Source organism: Xiphophorus hellerii, chromosome 18 (genome assembly GCF_003331165.1).
Source record: "Xiphophorus hellerii strain 12219 chromosome 18, Xiphophorus_hellerii-4.1, whole genome shotgun sequence".
Lineage (NCBI taxonomy): Eukaryota > Metazoa > Chordata > Actinopteri > Cyprinodontiformes > Poeciliidae > Xiphophorus > Xiphophorus hellerii.
The window spans coordinates 33,644,079-33,668,041 of NC_045689.1; the positions used below are offsets into that span (position 1 = coordinate 33,644,079).

The 23,963-nt window shown below is 40.3% G+C and overlaps 1 protein-coding gene across 6 annotated transcripts in view; it reads left to right on the forward strand.

Moving 5' to 3' along the window:
- Positions 1 to 23,963, forward strand: part of sorl1 (sortilin-related receptor, L(DLR class) A repeats containing) — a 177,394-nt gene that overhangs the window by 49,666 nt on the left and 103,765 nt on the right. For all 6 annotated transcript variants that reach the window (XM_032590816.1, XM_032590818.1, XM_032590814.1 and 3 more), the window contains exons 6-15: positions 3,607 to 3,787; positions 7,222 to 7,323; positions 7,568 to 7,737; positions 11,461 to 11,653; positions 12,697 to 12,814; positions 17,541 to 17,614; positions 18,971 to 19,059; positions 19,311 to 19,489; positions 21,392 to 21,578; positions 22,022 to 22,150. In XM_032590816.1, coding sequence (XP_032446707.1) covers positions 3,607 to 3,787; positions 7,222 to 7,323; positions 7,568 to 7,737; positions 11,461 to 11,653; positions 12,697 to 12,814; positions 17,541 to 17,614; positions 18,971 to 19,059; positions 19,311 to 19,489; positions 21,392 to 21,578; positions 22,022 to 22,150 — 1,422 coding nt within the window. The remainder of the gene's footprint in view (positions 1 to 3,606; positions 3,788 to 7,221; positions 7,324 to 7,567; positions 7,738 to 11,460; positions 11,654 to 12,696; positions 12,815 to 17,540; positions 17,615 to 18,970; positions 19,060 to 19,310; positions 19,490 to 21,391; positions 21,579 to 22,021; positions 22,151 to 23,963) is intronic.

Below are 23,963 nucleotides of genomic sequence, written 5' to 3' on the forward strand. Positions count from 1 at the left end.
TAATATTACAGCACCTTAAGCCGTTAACAAGTAGCCTGCGGCTACCGAGTCGTTTCCTACGTTCAGCCACGTAGATTCATTTTGCCCCCAAAATAAGTCCATGCCCCCTGATAACTTGCTTAACCACGGCTGTTCGCCGCCAACAATAAACTGCCTCGTATGCCGACATTTCAAGCTCATGTCCCTGCTGGCGCTTCTAAGCTTCATCTCTCACCAAAAAATTGTCCGAATTCGCACGCTATTCCCAGGCCATCCTGTCACTTCTAGGTCTATGCAGCATATCCTCTAGCTTTCCCAGGTTTCACTCTCGCGCATTCGTTCCAGTCCCTCTTCCGAGCCAATCATCATAAGGCACCTACAAGTCATCCCTGCTGTCCGTTAACAACAAACTACCAGCACTCGCAAGCTGTTCTGAAGCCACAGCCCCCTCCGGAGGAACAGAACCTCCAACATCATTGCTTAGGTCCAAGTCAAGTTAGTTTGCATGGTACGTTTCACAAGTGCAAAAGCTTTACATATCATTTGATTAAAAAAAAAAGTTTACTACCGCCCTTATTCTCAACCCCCTTGGGGGTGAAGCCAGCACCTCCTTATCACTGGGAATCCAGGATGGCACCTCCTCTCTAATTTTCCCATTCTATCCAGCCTGTCGGGCATGGCCCTTTTGAGGGGGAATCTCCACCAGCTGGTTCAGCTCCAACCTCCATTTCAGCAGCTCGAGTCCTCAGCATTCTACGAAACCCGTTCCACTTCTGTAACCTGTTTCCTGAGGGGTCATTTCTGCAAGCATCCCCACATCGCCGCTCTCCGCCATAAGCTATCATGTTTGACCCACAAAGCCGAATCTCCACCATTTTCCTTGCCATCATTTGCCATTAATCAATTCAATTGCCACTAATCAATCTAATCACCTCTGCTTATCGCAGATCTGGCCTTCATCTACTAACATCCTGCCATTCGAACACTCTCGCTTCCCCAGCTGGCCTTCATCTACCAGCATCCTGCCATTCTAACGCTCTCGCTGATAAGCTGTCTCTCCCAGCCCTCTTTCAGTCCAGTCCAGCTACTAGACAAAATAATTTATTTCAAACCCTCATCCACGTCTCGCACCGTTTTTTATTCCCTATAGTTCCTCAGTTTCTCATCCTCATTTCCAGTCTTAGTTTCCTCTTCATGCTCATCCATCGTTCCAAGCCCCTGCATTCTCGCAACCTTGAGGCTATAATTTATATACGACATCATTCAACTCTTTAGATCACGTTTAACCAGTATAGTATTCAAGGTATTCTCTCGACCTTACGCCAACAGCTCCATAGTCATCTTCAGCATTCATATAATTTTATGTATCTCGTCTCCGTCTTCATAGCTTCCCTCAGTGCCTGATGAGCACTGCGCAATTGACTGGTGGTGGTTGGTCAACCTCACGCAAAGTGCATACTCTCATCCAGCAAATGTTATGCTCATCTTTTCCCGTTGTCCTTCACTCCCCTATTTTAAGTTTCATTCCAGAATGTCCCCATATCTCGCATCCTCTAACGTCACCTTGCGGATCTAATCCTAGTTCTAGCATCTCACCTCCAGTAGCAGGCAGCTATCTTCTCATGTTCTAATCTATTCCCTCTCCCATCCTATTCTCGCTATCTCAGTAACACACAGCTGGCCTCTTTCCTACAGCTAAAACATCATTACAGCCGGTCTACTCTACAAGCATCTGGCCATTCCACGCCCAACTATGTCTCCAGCTGACCTTCATCCACTGGCTTCAGATCATTTTCCCCTACCATCAGTAACGTTACCCTGTATAGACTCCTTAAAGTTCCAGCCCTTAAGCCCCTAGTTGGCGTAGCTTCCCGGCCTTTTCTCACTTTCCCAGTCTCTAACTCCCAGCTTCTGCCCCAGCCTCAGCCTTCATTTTTTGGGGGGATATTATTTCTAATTGGCATGCTATTTCATAGCATCACCAGTCGGCCTTCATCTACCAGCATCCTGCCATTTCACTCAAAGCGGCGCCCCTAAGCTTGCCTTCATCTACCAGCATCCTGCCATTACACTCAAAGCGGTGCCCCTAAGCTGGCCTTCATCTACCAGCATCCTGCCATTTCATTCATAGCGGCGCCCCCAAGCTGGCCCACATCTACCAGCATCCAGTCTTTTCACACATAGCGGCGTCCCCAGCTGGCCTACATCTACCAGCATCCAGTCTTTTCATGCATAGCGGCGTCCCCAGCTGGCCTTCATCTACCAGCATCCAGTCATTTCACGCATAGCGGCGTCCCCGGCTGGACTACATCTACCAGCATCCAGTCATTTCATGCACAGCAGCATCCCCAGCTGGCCTTCATCTACCAGCATCCCGCTATTTAACGCCACGCCTCTTCCCCAGCTGGCCTCCATCTACCAGCATGCCGCTATTTAATGCCGCGCCGCTTCCCCAGCTGGCCTTCATCTACCCACATCCCGTCATTTCATTCCTCGCACCATCCCAGTGTCTTTCATCTACCAGCATCTCGCCAATACACGCCTAGCGGCATCCCCAGCTGACCGTTATCCATCAGCTTCATAATTTACCCCTATCACAATAACATCACCTACTACAATCTCCTTAAGTCCTAGCCTGTAAGCCCTGAGTTAGCGTAGCTCCCCCACATTACACTCTGACCCTGATACTAATTCCCCGGCCTTGGCCCTGGCCTCAGCCTCCTTTTTGGGGGATGACATTCCTAACCTACATCGGGAATGCTCATCCGAGCTTATTGCAATTCACAGCTCGATGTCCTCAGTCGGGGCCCGAGCGCCAAAGAACTTTAAATTCATGCATGTCAATAAACCTTTTTAATCACTGTTTTTTCCGTCTGAGTCTCTCCAGATTGAATTGTCAGCGTACTACAACTGTTTATCACAGTGATAAAATAAGTTATTCTACCAAATTGACATTATTGAATGATATGTGTCTTAATGGCCCATAAGTATTAAATGCCGTTGAGTTGATAATGAAAAAATGGCCCAACCATCTCTGACATTGGTTACTAGCAATATTAAAATAATTTGTTCACAGTAAGGTCATCAGCTCTCAATAAGAAGAGAGGTGACCTGTGCCTCCAGGGAATTGTAAATTATTTTATTAGCCTAAATGTAAATAGTTTAAATAGTTAGAATAATGTGTTTTTGTCTGCGTTCTGAATGCAACACGCACTTTAGAGTAGATGATGAGGCAACATGACGTCGACTCATAATCTCTTTATAAAGTATCTATGCAAACAATAAATTCTATTCTATTCTAAATGCGACCTAAAAATGGTTTTTATGTCCAGTCTTGCTGTCAGATTTAATTTTGTATATATATGTAGCTGAGATTTTCACCGTAATCATAACACAGGTAAGATCCCCCTCAGGTATTATGAAGGGGTAAGGAGAGCATAATCCTATGCTCAACAGAAAATGAATAAATAAAAATTTCAGGCTTTCAAAAGGAAAAACAAAATAAAATTCAGAAAAGTTTAGTTTGGAGAACATAAAAGCTGATTTGGATTTATTTCTTATCTCCTTCCTCCCCCTGTTCCTTCACCTGTCTGTCTCAATCCTTCTTGTTCTCCTCCTCCGTCTCAGGGGTGTGGAGCCCTACGACCCCTCCACCACAGTGCTGGTCCAGAGACATGAGCCCCAAGGCGTCTCCACCATACTAAGTAGCACCGATTTCTTCCAGAGCGAACAGAACCGGAAAGTGATCCTGGAGCAGGTGGACAGCTTCCAGCTGAGAGACAAGTACATGTTCGCTACAACCACACGGGTAAGTGGGAGGAGCCTAGCGCCCCGCCCACAAAACTCTGACATGCCTCCGTCATGTTTCCATTAACAGTCAGGCAATCTGAGAGGTAATTTAAAAAGATTTTTTACATCAAAGACTGTCAGTGTGTCGCTAGAAAAAAAATTCCAAGTGCTAAAATTGAAAAATATGAAAGGCGAGAATGGACATTTTCCGCATATTGTTTTTCCCAGGGATTTTCTTGAGATAAGTTGTCCTTCAGATGCATGCCTTTGTGGATGGAATCAGGTTTAACACACACACAAGCACCCACACCAATCTGGTGATCTTGAGAAAATCATATGCAGAGAACATCCAATCTTTTTTTAATGTCACTGAATACTACTGTTTGCTGTGAGCTCTGAGAGATACTGTTTGTGTCCTGCTTACTGTAGACATAAGATTCACTTCTACATGGCTTTAGCTTGGACAACTTTGGTATTTCCATATTATCTGATACACTGTGATATGTATCTCATGTATTTCAGCCACAAAAAATGTAGAGTTCTGTAATAACGTATTTTCTTTCACATTTCTACTGAAAGTCTGTGAAACGGCTTTCAGTGGAAAAAGCACCAATATGTCAGTTTTCTCAGCTGCTCTTAAATGATTTTAGACCAGAACCTGATATGTTGCTTTCTGAGATCTTTCTATTGTTTTGACAAAAAAAAAAATTAAATGTGTGTGTATATACTGTATATACTGTATATATTTATAGAGAGAGAGAGTTAGGGTTTTATATATATATATATATATATATATATATATATATATATATATGTTGGGTCTTTTTCCTATATACCTAATAAGGTGGCCGGTCAATGTGCATTGTTAACAACAGCGTAGACATTCAATCTTCCTTTATTTTGACATCATTGACTGGCTGACCTTGTCGATTACTTGGTTAATGGACAAGATCTTGGTTAGATCGGACTGGATTGCATCAATCCTGCCCGGCCCTTCTATCCAGCACCGGGGTCTTTCTTGTGTTCATTGGTCATCAGCTGCAGGGAAAACAGTTCTTTTTATCCCTTCTCTTTGACATGATTGGAATAATGGAATCCTACTGGTGCCTCTGGCAAACCCAAGATGCTTTAGCTAATTGAAGAGCCAGTAAGAGAGACATTTATCTCTCAGGAATTGACTGCTAATTGAACCTGGAACATCTCTGCCTTTGTTCTCATGATGGAGGAACATTGAAGATAACTGGCTGTAATGGAAGTCCTGATGACACTCAGCAGTCTGGCCCTCTGTAGCAATCTGCAGATTGTTTGCAAAGACAAACAGATCAAGAGCAAACAGGAAGTGGTGATTGGAGTAGAATTTAATCCCCCCTTCAAAGCTCTGCATGCTTTTATAGAGGCTTCTAAAACATGGCCTTACTGTCAGATTGTTGTGTACAGCTATGTGACTACATTGGCGGTTGTACCCAGGCAGAGGAAGTAGAAGCACTGTGTGTTTCCTAACAAACAGACAGTGGGTTGTAGCAATATTTTAGTTTAGGGATAAAGTATTCTAGTAGGCAAACTGTCATCAACATTGATCAACCCACCTCTGCGTTTCCCCCAGAAAACTTAATAAGCCTCTGGTGATCAGAGTGTCATGACGGTCCACCAGGGCCAACCGTGTTTTTGTATTTAAAAATGTTAAGTTGACAGAAAATGTAAAAATATAAGGAACAGTGGAGCGGTGAAAACATGTCCTCTCACATGACTGCCATAACTGGAAGGCCAACCCTATTGTATTTACTCTGTTTTTTCATTCTTTAGGGTTCCAAGCCTGCAGTAGCGAGTGGACGGCCAATACAAGATATGGCCGTTTGCTCGCCCCCAGCAGAGCACGGAACCCTATTTTTTTATTATTTATTTTTTTTACCAAAATATTTTATTAACATTTTCCACTTTGAACTTACTATCATGTCTGAACAAGTTTTCTTAGTAGTTATTAAATGACAGTAATTATTCTTTCTCATGTCAGATGAAATGAAAAGCAAAATAAAAAGTTAAATTAACCAACAAAGGAATAAAAAACACAGCTTCTCAAAACGGGTATTTGAGCATTTACAAACAGGTTGGATATAACCGTACGCGTCTATTCAGCAAGGCACACGGCAGGTTCCAGAAAATCATGAGTCCAACAACCCCTCTGACCAGTCTAAGTCCTTAGTAAAGTTAATGAAAGGACTCCATGTCCTCCCAAAAATATATTGCAACTTTATAAAATAATATGGATTTCCATTTCTCCCAAAGAGTTGAAAGCCCTTATAAGAGAGACTGCTGGTGTAAATTGATGCAGACTGGTTTACAGCTCAAAAGGATCCCTGATGCTAAAACTTTGCAGCAAGAGCAGACAGCAGTTAGAGACGGCAGTTGGACTGAGACATTTCCAGGTGGGGACCCAACTACCTTTACAATAAAGCTCAACTACACAAGGGAAAGGTAGTCATTTTTTTTTAGCCATACACAATATATTGGTACTAGCATTGGTATCAATCTGATAAATAAAAACTTAAAGTTTTATTGCAATATTTTGTGGTATAATTGTAATAACGCTAAAAGTGATGATAAGAACTATTTATTACTGTTTCATATATTTTTTAGGTAACTGTCTTGCTCTCACTGCATGACACCGCAATGATAACTCCAGAAACACAAACACTGCTCTTGACAAACATTCTCATTTGTAATGTGTTTAAGTATAGCAGCCACATAAAGAAGCGTAATTTTAGTTCATTGATGTACTAAACTGCTGTCATTGAACAAACAGTGGAGGAAATAGTAAAACTCACTATCCCAACAATGCAGGCATCATTAACTGGTATTTATCATTGCAATGATGATTAAAAATTCTTATCATAATAAGAAATTTATCACGATAAATAAACAATACAATAAATGCCCACCCTTAAACAATATTGATGTTGTTGCCAATAGAGAATAGAATAAAACTTAATTCATTGCCAACTTGAAATTTACTATGTCGTGCATGAGGATATGTCTCAACTGTCATTGAATAACACGTCTCTTTCTGGTTGCGGAACGAAATTCCAGCCCAAAATTTTCATATTGGAGCATACTTGGTGGTTTCAAAATGGAGGCCAAAATCCAGCGCATTTGTCTTATTTTATTAAACTTTTTTTTAATAATTATTGAATCTGAATTGTAGTAAATTAGTCATGGTTCTTATGAAAATGTATTTTTCTCTTGCCACACCACTACAATATATCAGCTTTTAATAGACGAAATTCAGTTTCTAAAATATCAGTAGATAACTTGGGTTTAGAAGTTGCGCTCTCTTTTTTTCAGTGAAAGGAAGATTTTTGGATTTGTGTTGGGTGATTTAGTTGAAAGTTCCTGATATCAGCCCCTGTATGGAGGAGTCTCTTTCTGTCTCTTTCTCTGTCTCTATGACCTTCCCAGAGATTGCTGGGCAGCCATAACTCATCGTCTGTTCAGCTCTGGGTCTCCTACAACCGCCAGCCGATGAAAGCTGCCCAGTTCATGACCCGGCATCCAATCACAGTGAGTTTTAAAATGCACAGGGTTGTTCCTGTTTCTAAAAAATCAGACAGAGATGCAACTCTGGGACAATTGTTGCAGGTATAGATCAAGTTCAGCTTAAACATCACTGTGTTGGTGTGCTAGGCAGTGATGTTCACTGTGCTTTGAGTGTGTGTGTGTGTGTGTGTGGGTGGGTGTGTGTGTGAGATGTGACTTTGTGGTCTGAACTCTAAGTGACCTGCTGCTTCCCTCGCCCATCCAACAGGAGTACTACATTGCGGATGCATCAGAGGACCAGGTGTTTGTTTGTGTGAACCACACAAACAATGCCACACATCTGTACATCTCAGACACACAGGGCCTGTCCTTCTCTCTGTCACTTGAGAATGTGCTCTACTACAGTCCTGGGGGCTCAGGCAGCAACACACTTATCCGGTACTGCAAACACACACACACACCCACGCCCACACACACAAATAACACCAAGAGGTGTTATTGACAAATTGTTTATTAAGTAAGATTTACCTGATTTGATAACAAATTTTCAGAATTTCACATTGATAATACACTTTCAACTTAAAGTAATGTCTAAATAGGATTGCTTGATGATGACTGAAATATTTTTAGCATTTAAAATCCACTATTATGCCTGGATAGATTCAAGCTGGAATAGGTCAGTGGCCTATGCAAAACATATACATTACTTTTAATACACAAAATTATTCTCAGATATTGAGAATTCACCAGATCAGTTCTGCCTGTTTTGAGTTCATTTAGGAATGCGCTATTTTAGTGCAATGTCTGGATTATGCAAAGAGCTGCTGCTGGCCACGCCCCCCCAACTCAGTCTTTGCATTAGCTCAGATATATGAAAATGGTTTCAGTCACACAGTGATACAACTGTACATCTTTGACCCAGCAGCAGAAGTGAAACCTCCTGAACGACCATCAAGCCACAACCACTGAAAGGTTAAATGCTGTGGATCTGATACACATTTATATCTTTATTAATTCAAACTCTGAGGATTCTGCTTCGCTATGGGGCTGTGTGCCATGGTGAGAAGCTGACATCAGCACAATAATTCAGCACAAAGACTGTTTTCTACTGCAAATGTGACCTTTTTTAAAATATATATATTTGTGAGGTTTGAGGAGAAGTACTTCTCTCAACATGTAAAACAAAAAATTCAGACGATTTTGGTAATGTCTGAGAATCCAACATGTTTTCACAAACACTGCATCTTCTCAATGTAGACTGTCACTTTCAGTTTACTACAAACCAACCAAGTAAATTGGTGCTGTAGAATTTATCTGGAAAAAGGAATTTAGCTGAAGCTAAGTGCACTAATTGTTTGTAAAGTGCTAAATAAAAAAATTGCTCTGCTGTTGGCATTAGCAGATTAGTGGGTATGTACCAAACACTGTTTAGAGGAATTGCAGTAAAGACTGCTCAATGTGATCCACATTTAGTTTTTTATTACATTTTTTAAAATTTTTTATAAATAAAAAATAAAACTAGAAAATTCCTGAAGAAATTTAGCCGGGGCCTGCCAAAGTGTGCCCGTCGGTTTGGGCCCGGCGTTGTCATGCTAGAAATTAGCATGGATGCTAAAGAACGCTGCAATGTAATCAATAGCATGTGGAGAATCACAAGAACGTTAAGTAAGGTGGACGTGCACCATTCAGTATGATTTAAAATTTTGTCAAGGCTTTTATTTTGGAATTTTTGTTAAACTTCATTTCAAAGGGCCAAACTAATCCCATGTGTAATAGTCCTTGGGTTAAAATAGTTATATAATGCTCAAAACACAAGTAGTTGATGTAAAAATATTAAAGGCTTTTATTTTGAAATTTTTGTTAAGCTTCATTTCAAAGCGCCAATCTAATCCTATGTGTATCAGTGCTTTGGATAAAAAAGTCACATAATGCCCAAAAGAGCAAATACCTGATCTAAAAATTGTCAAGGCTTTTAATTTGAAATTTTCAGTATGCTTAATTTTAAAGTTCCAAACTAATCCCATGTGTAACAGTTACTGAGTTAAATCAGTTATATACAGCCCATAGCAGCAAGTAGTTCTAAAGGCCAGTTCAGTCAACCTCTGTTTCAACTGAGTGTTCCACTATAGATAGAACTACAGTGATGCGTATTTGTAGTCCTAACCAGCAGCCAATAGCCTCTTGAGTTCCGTTGCTATGGTAAATAATTTTCTCAGCAAAATGTGAACTGTTAGTGAGAGAGGCTGGGCAGACAATTGTCTGTTTGAGCCAGCCAGTTTTACCCCAAAAAAGCATTGTGAACAAATCCTTCCCGTTCGGGAACCATAATACATATTCGAAAAGCGTTTGAAGCGTATGAGAGGGCTATGTGTCTTCTGCGATAGTCCCGAGATTCATATCTGTACCTCACTCAGAGCATTTACAGCGATGAGAGAAAGAAATGTTTTGCACAGATCTGAAATTGTAGTCAAATACATGGGAGAGAGCCTGAGACAGCTTCAGAAAATCCTTTCGCATTACTTTGCTCTGAGGCACCGTGAAAGAAAACCGTACGGTCTAGATAAATTTCAAAAACATTTTACCGGAGCAGACATGCGTATCAATGTCAGGACCGATTTTGATACCAATCGTGCGATATTTGTGGGCGTGATGGCGATTTCAAAAATGATTTGGGGTGAAAAATTGTCTTCATTTCTCACTCTAATCAGTCAGAGACACACTCTAATTTTAGGAAAAATGAAAAACTTTGGGTCACTTAGAGACAAATTGTGGACAAACCGTAATTGGTATCGACGAGCCGTCTTCACTTTCGAAGAGATCACGGACGTATCTACAAAATGGAATTTGAATGGCATTTCTACGTGAATTCGTGACGACACAGAAAATCCTCAAAAATAGGGTATTTGAAGGATTTTTCCCATTGACTTATAATGGGGGTTTTTTCGTAGTTTTTTGCGAATTATGTCGCCATGTTAACCCCGAATTCCACCAAAAGTAATAGCTCCAATGGCGTGAATTTTCTGCACGTTTTGATACCTCATTTGTAGGTGTGCACGCAGCGGTATGAGCCGCATTAACGGTTACGGATGAAAAATAAAGAATTGGGAGAATAGTAATAGGTTCCTGCCATTGCTTTGCATGGCAGGCCCCAATCATGAAAGAAAACGCACATTTTTTGGTAACACTTAATTTGAAGGGTTGTGAATAAGACTGTCATGAGACCGTCATAAACATCACATAACACCTGTCATGGACATGAGTAAGTCTTCATGAATATTTATGACTGTTGTCATAAAGTGTCATTTGGTAAATCATGACACTTTTAATACAAAGTTGACATTATTCAAAATGTCTTTGGTATGACAACTTGACATTAACCAAGAAATCATGATCTGACATAAATCTGTTATAAAAGTATTACTGATTAAACTTTAAAAATTATGTAGCTTTATGTTATTAAAGCTAAAGTTTAAGTAATTCTTTTATAACAAATTTACATTTATTAAATTTGTTATAAAAGTATTACTTTTATAACAAATTTATGTCAGATCATGATTTCTTGGTTAATGTCAAGTTGTCATAACGAAGAGTGGGTAAAACATGATTAAATCCTTTGTGTCATTGGATAACAGTGAAACACATACACTGCTAGTATTTAATTTAGCGTCATGTAACATTAAACATTGTGACCTTGCTGTACTATCAAACAGCAACCATAACATACCAATAGTAAGGTCGTTACAATAGTAACCTCTGGGACTCTGAGGACAGTCTTCAACTCTGCAAGCAGATGCTTGGTAATGGTGACAAAACAAAGGCCATCCAAACACGGACAGCATGTGCTTCCTTATCCAATAGAGACACTAAAACTGTTATTCGATGTGAAGCATCAGCCTGCTCCCATTTATTGATGATTTGTTGTCTTTTCTCAACTTCATTGGGGGGATTAGCCAGCGTTGGTTCAGGTGTGATCCTTCCTGATGATTCATTTAGTGTCTCTGACACCCTGTTCTCTGCTAATCAGATCAGTGCTGTATGTACTGTTTTGTTGGAGCTGGCTATTTCAGATATTTGGCAGCTGAATTTATGCATGTTTAATTTAACAATGCCTCTGATTGACCATTCCTTTAAGTAACTTCCTGTTGCTTGGCTGGCTTTCAGGTACTTTGCCAACGAGCCGTTTGCAGACGTGCATCGGGTGGAGGGACTCCGGGGCGTTTTCATCGCCACGCTCATCAACGGCTCAGTCAGCGAGGACAACATGCGCTCGGTCATCACATTTGACAAGGGGGGGACGTGGGAGTTGCTGCTGGCACCTACTGCTGACAGCCTGGGAGGAACGGTGGACTGCCAGGTACGGCAGGGTCCAAACCACCTGGTGCTTTCAAATGGAAAGTTTATTTGTCCCTTGAGAAAAAACCCCCCAAAACTTCACATTATTATTATTACAGTTTCCTAATTATTTAGTGGCAGTATTATGTAAAATTGGCTTTAATTTTTACATCATGTCACAATGTTCGCTCATCAAAAACACACCTGTGTTGTTTGAGAAACCCCTTAATCTCCATGGCAACCATTCAGCTGTGCAAAACGCACTCAGCTCCTTCAGACTAGCCAGCAGCAATTAGCAAACACCTGGTAGAACCACTTTGCTGTGTACCTTGCTTTAGAAAAGAGAAGGAACTGACCCTCAATCACACGAAGTCTGGGAAAATCCCTCTTGATACTGGCAGAGGTTGCTGAAGCACTCGCCCTTAAGTGCTCAGTGCAAACTGTCTTTTCCTGCTGAACTGCATACATTTCCAAGAAAAGTAATTTATCCAGACACCTCAAAGAGGCCAGAAGCAATGTATGGAATTGTGTGCGTTAATACATGTAATACATCTTGACTTAATTACTTCCAAATTTGGCACAGCTGAAGTTGGACTACAAAATTGCTGCAAGGAAAAACATGGTAAATTCACAAAACTGATTAGCCAGAAGTAATAACCTTGTTTTGCAGTTCAATAGCAAATTTGGTTGACATCTTAGAAAAGAAAAATGTTTTAGCGAATAGAGAAATATGAACAGACTGACGAAAATAACCCGGAAAGAATATAAAGATATCTACACAGCACGGGGAGAAAATAAATATACATTTAGTTCACTCATAAGCACTCAAAATAAAATAAAATAAAATATTAATTAAAATATACTGGATTTTGTTTGTGTCCCCTTTAAAGCTAAAAAAGCAAGCAGTATAATCTGAAAATAGTGCAGCATCCTGTGTCTTGGCATTATTGCAGTTTTTGTTCTATATTCTTCTCCGAAAAGAATATAGAATAACTCCTATTTTCTGCATAGAGTCCTCCTGTTCTCCTCATTCCATCTGACTTCCCTCCGTTTCTCCTCCCCCAGCTCAGTAAAGGTTGCTCTCTCCACTTGGCTCAGCGGTGGAGCCAGCTGTTTAACATCCAGTTGAGGAGGATGTCCATTCTATCCAAAGAGTCGGCTCCAGGACTCATCATGGCCACAGGTGAGAGAGCCAGAAGTGTTACAGACGTTAGAAAATCCTGCTACACTCACAATCACCAAGGCTGCTTCTTCCACATGGCTTTTTGCAAACATCAAGTTTGATGTCAGGTTTTTTTTTTAACCATGATTTTTATGGCCTCTTCCATAGAAGCCAGATTTACAGAGCACACCTGAGCTGTGGATCTCTGCAGAGTTTCCAAGAATCCCTTTGATGAGGGTTCAGATACATAAACATCGTTCAGAGTTTTTGAAGCTACTTAGAAAATGTTCCACTTTATGAATTGCACAATACTTTATCTATCAGAAAACGTACAATAAAATCCATTCAAGTTTGTGGTTTTAACTTAAAATCTTATGATTAATTGATTAATCAAAAAATGGCACATTCTACAGATTTTTCATTTAACCACTTAAGCAATACTATAACAAAGCAGGTGAAGGTAAAACCGCCACTTGAGGAGTTTTGTCTAAAACACATTAACAGAGAAATGTTTTTTTCTTAAATGCAAATTTTATATATTTCTTGTACAATTTTGGCTTAATTGTTGCTTTGAATATGTTGATTTTTTTATCAAATGGCCTTTTTTAAATCTGTATACTCCAGTTATCAATTAATTGATTACTATATTTGTTGACGGTTATTTCAGTAATGGGGAGAGGTTCGAAGTAGGGCTGGGCGGTATGCTGAAATATTTAATATCCAGAATTTTTTTTGCTATATTACAATACATGATGTATATATCACTATATTTTTAAATAATTACCAATGTTATTTTATACTATAGACCTGTTGCAGCATTACGTCATGCGCTCAAGTTCCCATCCCCATCTCCCTGCTGGAGGGCAAAAAGCTGCTCGCTGATGATGACTACTATTCTTAGCTGTCAAGTTATCAATATAACATGATAAATCTTAAATTTATAGAAAAGAAGGGACGCAGTGCTTTGCTACTAATTGTCAACACTAGGACTAGATAAAGTTTTATTTAAAAAATAGTGAGGGAGAGAAGTATTTCAGCTATTATGTTGACTTTGACAACATGTAGATGTGTTGCTGAATTTGTGTTTTGGTTCAGTAAAAAAAAAAAAAAAAAAAGGTGACCTGCCAAACACACCAACTCTGACAGATTATCAGTAGAACAGCTGTTTAATTTTGCTACTCAACCAACGCTGTATTAGATTAGCTAATAGCAGCGATGGCTAATCTACCACAGCAATCACTTATTAACACTTATTAACACTTATTAACTTATTATTAATAGAGCCAGCCCAAGGCATAAGCAAACTTAATGGCCGCTTAGGGCCCCTTAAGGGGAACTGTTTTTTTTTAGTAATGATTTCTATGTGATAATATTAACAAAAACACACAACTGTATTATAAAAGCTTGGGCTCTTGGAGGCTCTTGGGGGTCCCTGTTGGCCGCGGTTGGTACCCCACTGCATGGTAATATGAGCTGCAGTGCAGTGCGCATTCAAACCTCCAAATCACCGGTGGAAGATGTTATCTACTTACAGCAGTATCTACTTACAATGTCGCAAAAAGGACTTATCCTTCAGGGATAGAAAGAAAGAGAAAGAATAGAAAAAAGCCAAGATCAAGGTATGTTTTAATGTGTCTTGGTAATGTAATGTTTATCAAAAACATTTGTGCAGCTCCTAATACACTGCCTGGCCAAAAAAAAAGCCGCCACCTGGATTTAACTAAGCAAATAGGTACAAGCCTCCTATTGGATAAGTACTGCATAGGCGATTATTTTTCAGCTGGCAACAAGTTATTTAACCCCAGCTGATGCAATGAGTAACTCCTCATTTCTTAAACAACCATGGCAAAAGACACATCCTGTGGTCGTGGAAAAGACATTAGTCTGTTTAAGAAGGGTCAAATTATTGGCATGCATCAAACAGAGAAAACATCTAAGGAGATTGCAGAAACTACTAGAATTGGGTTAAGAACTGTCCAACGCATCATTAAAAACTGGAAGGATGGTGGGGAACCATCGTCTTCCAGGAAGAAATGTGGTCGGAAAAAAATCCTGAATGATCGTGATCGGCGATTACTTAAACGTTTGGTCAAATCAAATCGAAGAAAAACAACAGTAGAATTCAGGAGTATGTTTAATTGTGAACGCAAAAGCATTTCCACACGCACAGTGCGAAGGGAACTCAAGGGGTTGGGATTGAACAGCTGTGTAGCCGTAAGAAAACCTCTAATCAGTAAGGCTAACCAGAAAAAAAGGCTTCAGTTTGCTAGGGAACATAAAGATTGGACTCTGGAGGAATGGAAGAGGGTCATGTGGTCTGATGAGTCCAGATTTACCCTGTTCCAGAGTGATGGGCGCATCAGGGTAAGAAGAGAGGCAGGTGAAGTGATGCACCCACCATGCCTAGTGCCTACTGTACAAGCCTGTGGAGGCAGTGCTATGATCTGGGGTTGCTGCAGTTGGTCAGGTCTAGGTTCAGCAACATTGTGTGCCCAAAGAATGAGGTCAGCTGACTACCTGAATATACTGAATGACCAGGTTATTCCATCAATGGATTTTGTCTTCCCAAATGGAACGGGCATATTCCAAGATGACAATGCCAGGATTCATCGGGCTCACATTGTGAAAGAGTGGTTCAGGGAGCATGAGACATCTTTTTCACACATGGATTGGCCACCACAGAGTCCAGACCTTAACCCCATTGAGAATCTTTGGGATGTGCTGGAGAAGGCTTTGCGCAGTGGTCAGACTCTCCCATCATCAATACAAGATCTTGGTGAAAGATTAATGCAACACTGGATGGAAATAAATCTTGTGACACTGCAGAAGCTTATTGAAACAATGTCACAGCGAATGCGGGCTGTAATCAAAGCTAAAGGCGGTCCAACAAAATATTAGAGAGTGTGACCATTTTTTGGTGGCGACTTTTTTTTTGGTCAGGCAGTGTAGAAACTTAGCTTGATAGCGAACCTTGTATGGTCCAGTTCAACAACCAAACATTTATGTTACAATGTTTGTATTTATGTGAAACTGAGCTTTAACTTTAAATGAGTTGATTCTTATGGTTGGCCCTAAATGTTTCGGAGGGTTTTTTGGCTTCAAAACGACATGTTTGATAACGTTTGATAGCAATAATTAAAACTACACTATGTTTGACTACCAAAATTTTTTTACATCAGGCTACACACTACATTGACATATCAATGAGCTACTCTAAGCTATAGTTGGTGACATATTAGTTTGCTGCTGAGCATGATAATTTTTGTATCTAAAACAAACATTATTTTTACATCAACTTATAAGTTATTTGAAACTTCTCACATAAAATTACTTGAAAGCACGGACTCAGCCCAGTACTGGTCTACATTCTCAGGTGAGAAAGACTCCTGGTATAAATAATTTTTTTAACTATTGTAATTACACCTAAGACAAATTAATTTAATCAAAGAATGTCATGAATATGTGTGTATGTATTCCATCTTAAGTAGGGATGTGCCACAGGTATAAACCACTAGTAATGAAATGGCTTAATTACCTCCTCCTTGTGTAGATCAGTTCTCCAGAGCCTTGCTAATGACCTAATTATTCTGTTCAGGTGTGGTGCAGCAGAGGCACATCTAAAAGTTGCAGGACACCGGCCCTTGAGGACTGGAGTTTGACACCCCTGAGTTACAGGAACACCACAGCAGAAGTTGGCCCACATTTTCACATGAAGAAACATAATAATTAAAGGGGCAGTATTATGTAAAATTGACTTTTTTGAGCTTTACATCATGTTAATCCCTCATCAGAAACATAAGGAATCCTTTAATCTCCCCTGTCAACTATTCAGCTGTGCAAAATGCCAAATTAGGGACACATTCCCCCTATTTGGTACCTTCTATAAAAAAATAGTACAACAGGACTTATGCGGTGGTTGAGACAGTAAATAGGACAGGATAGTGCTTGGTGGAATATGCATCGACTGGCATTAGTGGCCATTAAGACCAAGAGCAGTTTGGGGTAAATTTGAAACCAAACTGAATACCTTAGCTAACCTTTTTTCATCCATTCAATATCTGAGATTTGGTCTCAGGTGTAACAGGTCCAAGAAAAAGCACTGGGCATGAACCAGTATGGAAACTTGAGCAAATTTCAATTACCGATATAAATATTGCTGTTATGGCAGATAACTGAAATGTACCTATTTATATATCGGTAAATGTCAGTGAAGTATATTATACAATTCATCACTCTCTTGACGCCTTGAAAAGACTTCCACACTACACTGACTTCACCACTGTTTCTCTTCTCCAGTTAAACTCCCCACAGTCCTTTGCTCACTACCACTGTCACATGACTAAGCCTCCCAACTTCCCAGCCCCACCCACCTCCACCCACACACCCCCTCCTCACTCCTGCAACAAGATGAAAATAAATATTTGGTGTGAATACCTGTTCAGTTTTATTCATCAAACCAGTGCTAATATATTAAGAGAGGTTAATATATTCTGATTTTGATCAGTGCTGATTTATTGTGCATCCCTACTTTTATTACTTTTTGTCGTCTGTTAATTATTGCTTCATTGATAACTCATGTTTCTTTTTAAATCTGCTAAAAGTACAACATATGATTTCCCATCTGCCAAATTACAGCCAGAAGTAATAAAGAACCTGAAATATTTGGGGGGAAATTCCCAAAGACTGTGCCTATGCCTCTGTGTGGTTTTGTCACTGTGTGAAACACCTTTTTGTTGTCTGGCTGCAGGATCTGTTGGCAGGAATCTGGCCAATAAGCCCAATGTGTACATATCAAGCAGTGCTGGAGCCCGGTGGAAAGAGGTCAGTACAAAATGTGACAATGATATCAGGAACAACACAGCTGAGTCACAGGCAACATGTCTGGCAATAAAAAATAACACATTGTAGTCATTGTACTGCCCAGAAAGGTACATAAGCTTCTGCGTTTTGGTGTTGGTACTAAACCCAGCAGGGTTCTTTTGTCTTCCAGACAAAAAAATAACTAATTTATATCAGACTTTTCCTAATTATTTCAGAAACATTGCATGATTATTAAATTTTTTTCTACTTGCAGTGCTGCTAAAAGAGTTTTAAGAGTTTCAGGATATCTAGAAGTTAATCTCCTTACTGGGCTGTGAAATAAAATGGAAACATGACATTACGTATTAATTTTATTGTGTTTAAATCTAATTAAACCAGCATGCTGAAGCAGAAGTGGAAAAACAACTTCTAAACACCATTAAATGTAACTCAACAGTAACAAAATGGTCTTTATGACTGAGAGCAGTTGATTAGCATCTCAAAAGCTTAAATAATACCTGAACTATGAATCCCATAGGAGTTGAAAAGAAAGAGAGAGAAGGAGGAAATTCAGACCATCTCTTCCATCCACCAGAACAGACTTTCTGTACTTACATTTTCCAGATCCCACTAGCAAGTTTTGTAGGGTCTCTTAAGGTGATATGGATTTTGATTATGGAAGGGTCTGGCCTACTCACCCTCATAATTTCCACAGAAGCAGGCTGGACCTGGCTTTACCCACATTCAATCTGTCTTTTGTCCCAGTTTTTCTCTAATAATTGGTATCTGTCATAACATTGACATAGCAAAGCATAAACAAGCTGTTAACTACTGCTCCTGATCATAATTTTCATTACCATGGGACAACGTCCCCGATTCCTGTCTCAACAAATTAAGCATATCAATTGGAAAACCTAGTTGCCCAAACGTGCCACGACAGATTTGTTCTACAATAAGGATATCACAAGATGGTTCACTGATTGCATGATTCACTTCGCAGTACAAAGACTTTTTTTTTTACCAGCAGGGTTGCACTAACCCTACATGCACTTTTATGAGTTTTTTTTTTTCTGCGTGGTTTTGGGAGCTGATGGTCCCTCCTGCTCCCCACCCCCATGATGACATCTGCTGTGCTGCTCCTGAGCATCACACTAAGACCGCAGGAGGGTTAATAATTGATTTATCACAATTAATCCGATTAATTGTTTCAGCCCAAATCTGGGGTTGTATTCACCTTGTTCAAGATTCTGGGACTCTGCAAAGCAAAAATTATAACCTGCACGAACCCCTGAAATTTAGAGTAGATGCCAACCACACTCTGCTTCTACCCCATACACTGTGCATATTTATACATAGCTCACGTTTCATTCCCTTCAGGCTCTGGCAGGTCCTCACTTTTACACTTGGGGGGACCATGGTGGTATCCTGATGGCCATCATACAGGGAGGCTCCACCAAACATCTGAAGTAAGTCAGACTGATAAGTAGGAAACAATGCAAAGAGTGACTTGGAAAGCTTGGAAGGTTTCATTTGTGAACCCTTCCAAGCTACCAATGACCCACTGCTAACATACCCTTACTAGCTTGCTAGTTAGCTAGCTACAATTCTGTTTGTCTCTATAAATAATTGATTCTTTTATTTAACATTTCCTTCTCACAACTTCTCCCCTCTCAGCGGAGAGAATCTAATCAGATGTAATGGTGCTGAATGCTTGCAGATTCAGCACCAACGAAGGCGAGACGTGGATTGAATTTAAGTTCTCAGACAAGGAAGTGTACGTGTACCAGCTGCTGACGGAGCCAGGGGAGAAAAGCACCATCTTCACCATCTTTGGCTCGTACGCTGAGCAGAGGCACAGCTGGCTCATCCTGCAGGTCAACACCTCTGATGTTCTGGGTAGGCTGGAGAGCGAGAAGGCTGTTCTGGAAACGTGCATTTTCTGAGTCTCAAGTGAAAATTGTGACAGCCTAAGGCAGTGGTACTCAAGTCCAGTACTCGAGAGGTACCGTCCTGCAACTTTCAGATGCTTCCCTGCTCCAACACACCTGAATCAAATGAATGACTTGTTACCTTGCCTATTCAGAGCTGAATGACTTCTGGTGAGGGAATTCAGCCATTTGATCCCGGTCTGTTAGAGTAAGGATGAATCTAAAAGTTGCAGGATGGTAGCTCTCGAGAAGTTGGGTTGGCACCTCTGTTGCCAACCCAACTAGACTTGACTACCACTGCCCTAAGGTTTCACATCAAATCTGGTCGCAGTTTTCCGTTTTGCTGCAGGTGTAAACCATCCATATAACTGCAGTATGAGCTGTGGTTTTTTTTTACGAGCAATTTACTGTTTTTCTTTTTCTTTTGAATTGCCTACATGTCTATAACTTTGCCACTCATGATGACAGCATGTTGGAGTATCTCTGTTAATTCTTTTTAATTCTAATTTCATTTTGTTGACTTTTGTTCATATTTTTTGGGGGGGGGAGTGTTAAATGTTTTTATAATTATTCTCCTAGCACAGAATTTTTTATCTTACTTTTTTAGTTTCAAAGAGTTGTAACAATGCATAACCATGGAAACAAGGCAGCATCTCAACGGAGCAGAAAGAGAAGGCGGACGTTCGAAGCATCTTTTCCAGAGATAATTATATCCCACACTCCAGACAAAGTTAAAGAGTAGCAGCAAAAAAAAAAAAAAAAAATAGGCGAATTAGCAGAACTGCTAACCACAGATGATGTCATCCAGGGCATGTTACTGTGGACTATCGACTGCTGCTTAATATTGAGCTTTTAGCATGTGCTGACAGTCATTCAGCAGCAGTCTACAGTCAGAGGCTTCTTCAGATTATTCAGCTAATTCGCTGCTAATATGCCCTGTCTAGCTAGCTTCTTTGCATCTGTCATGGGTAAGTGAAAATTTATTCCCAGTTGCTTCTGTCACCTCTGTTGCCAACCCATAAGGTGCTACATAGATTCTGTGCTAAAAGGTTCAGATGCTTCAGAGAGACATACGCATCGTAAGAAGCACTAAGCTATGATGAGTATGGCTCGTGAGAAGACATACACACTAAGAGGGGTACATGGCTAAGAGGGGTACATGGCTTGGACTTGTAGATGTGTGGGAACAGTTGGGAGCTGGCCCCTTCCTCTTCCAATATGACTGTGCACCAGTGCACAAAGCAAGGTTCATAAAGACATGAATGGCAGAGTCTGGTGTGGATAAACTTGACTGGCCTGCACAGAGTCCTGACCTCAACCCGATAAAACACCTTTGGGATGAATTAGAGTGGAGACTGAGAGCCAGGTCTTGTTGTCCAACATCAGTATGTGACCTAACAAATGTGCTTCTGGAAGAATGGTCAAAAATCCCATAAATACTCCTAAACCTTGTGGACAGCCTTCCCAGAAGACTTGAAGCTGTTCTAGCTGCAAAGGGTGGACCAGCGTCATATTGAACTTGATGGATTAGGAATGGGATGTCACTTCAGCTCATATATTAGTCAGGGCAGGTGACCGAATACTTTTGGAAATACCCATTTATATATGTCTTAAAAGCTCTTAAATTTAAGTTGGTGAAATGTACAACTTGAATATGAATGCCTTTCTTGTTTTTTTATTTCTTACCTTAAAAAAAATCAAAAGGTGTGATAATAACTCTGTGGATGACAACAGAATTTTTTTTTAAAACAAGGGAATAAAGCTGAAGAAAGATTTTATTTCCATCTTGTTCTATTTGCTTCAAAGTTTCTATCTGCAGATAGCATTAATGAGGTGAAGTCAGGAGTCAAAGTGCTCCTCTGTTGTCCAGGTGTTCCGTGTTCTGAGGCCGATTACAAGCGCTGGTCTCCATCAGACGAGCATGGTAACGAGTGTCTGCTGGGCAGGGAGGTGACCTTCAAGAGAAGAGCTCCTCACGCCACGTGCTTCAATGGGGAAGACTTTGACAGGCCTGTCACCATCTCCAACTGTTCCTGCACCCGCCAGGACTATGAATGGTGAGGGACCTTCACACCTTGGCCACCATCTCTTCCAACTATTACTCTGAGGGAGGGACTTCAGGACAATATAGACAAGAAAAACAGTTTCTACCCAAGAGCTGTTGTTGTCCTGAACACCACAAATTAATCCCAAACCCTGAACATCATTAATTAATTTATTTATTCATGTGTTTCTAGTATATTTTTTAGATTTATTTAAATATACTTATTATTTATTTTCACTGCCTTTGAAAGTTTCTGTTTTTTAAATGTGCTTTCTTGCACAATGACAATAAAAGGAAATCTGCTTCTTCTGAGAAGACTGTTCGGTTCTCTGGTGATATAGATGATTAGATTGTGTTCCAGCTGCTTTAGCAGCACTACTGCTTTCTAGCAGCACTACTTGTAGAGTGCAGAAGTTAATCTGAGAGTGTTTCTCTCCACCCTCCCTCTCCTTCCAGTGACTATGGCTTTAAGCTGAGTGAGGACTTGTCTCTTCAAGTGTGCGTACCTGACCCGGAGTTCCTCGGAGACCTCTATGCTCCTCCAGTTCCTTGTCCCATTGGTACCAGCTACCGCCGCAGCAAAGGGTAAACTGCATCTCTGGCCTCTCAAAACACAGATGTCTTGTTGTTTTAATTTGTAGAAATAAATTGCTATAAGACTTTAGCCCCATGCATGTTCTCATGAATGTTCATATCAGATTTTAAAATTGAAAAGCAAGAGTAACAGCTACAAAATTATTCCAACCTTCTTTTCCACATTTGGAATTACTTTAACCACAAAAATGTGGTTAAAGTGTGATAAAACCTTCTTTTCCACATTTTATCACACTTTAACCGCATTTTTATTTTGTTTTTTACAAATGTAAAGAAGAAAGGTTTTCTGTGTTTATACTAATTAAAACAGGCCATTCCCTTCTAGGGGTGTTGTAAACGAATATTTTAGTAATCGAGTAATCTATCAATTATTCTTACGATTAATCGAGTAATCGGATAAAAAAATTACAAAATAAAATAGGTAAATCTGGCATAACACTGGTGCTACTATCGGATATTAATATCAGTCCAATTTTTCATTTTTGAGCATGGCTAACAGTTACTTTTTTGCAGTTTAGAAAACTAACCTGTAACAATAATAGCTCATTTTCTAAGTTAACCAGAAGAAAGGTTATACAAAAATCTAAAATTCTATTCACTTTAATAATAAAGGGGTAAGCTTACAAATATGCTTATAAAAATGTCTATACTCCAGCTTTTAGTTTATGTATTCATCTTCAGTCAGTTTAATAGATGAATTCTCACCTTGCCCCATACCTGTCAAGCTTTGGGTTTGAGAATATCGGAAATGTCGCCTGGGGTTGGCGGGCTTGCTGTGGTGGTGGTGGGGTGCAGGCGAACGAACGTAAGATGGAGGTGGAGGACAGGAAATAGACCAGGGAACAGACGAATGAACAAACCTAATGTATGACCGGTGGACCAGGGGACGAAAGTAAGAACGAGGGGGACCAATACGGGATATTTACGGCACCTTCATTCGTCACACTCAGAAACTCATCTACCAGCCATGTACCTCCACGATGATTTCCGCCACCCCTTTGTTCAGCCCGGGATATATGAAATTTATTGTGTGATTCGTCCGTAAAGCTACACTTGCACTGTAACCATCAACTACTCAGCTATTCAGTCTATCTGCTCACCTGTATAAATATTCCTGCAGCGCTCTTCCTGCTGTTCGCTCTGAAACAGCAGCTCCCGGAGGAGAAAGGCTGCCGTACTCCAGGCATCGCGCCAGTCATTTTAAGGATCCTTATTGGTCCCCCAAAAACGATGAAAACCCGGGCATTATCATCAATCAATAAATTCCCCATGGGCCAAACTTGAAAATTGGACGTTATGCTGCCAACACTTAGATTTCGTCAACAACTCAGAGGCGGAAGTCAGAGCTCCACGCAACGCAAATAATGTCCCGGCCAGAACACAGTGTGCTAAATAATCAAACATAAATTAACGAAGCTTTGAGGCAGGTAAATTTTCTTCGAGGTACTCAAGGTACTCGAATCATTCGAGGAATCGTTTCAGCCCTATTCCTTTCAGAAGTCCTTGTTAAGAACTTGTGTAGTTTAGTGTACATGCAACTGTTCTGTGCCACGGAAGTTTGTTAGCGAACAAGCAGTCTTTTAAAGCTCCATCTGCAGAAGCCATTAGCAGTGCAGCAAACGTGTGGAGGTAGGTGGTCAAGTGCAACTGAAATTGAAAATTTTTTGGCCTCTATGCACAAACTTGTTTGGTTAAAAACATAATACAATATCACTCTGAACATGGTGGTGGTAGCATCATGCCGTGGGAATGTTTCTCTTCATCAGGAACATGGAAGTTGGTCAGAGTTGATGGGAGGATGGAC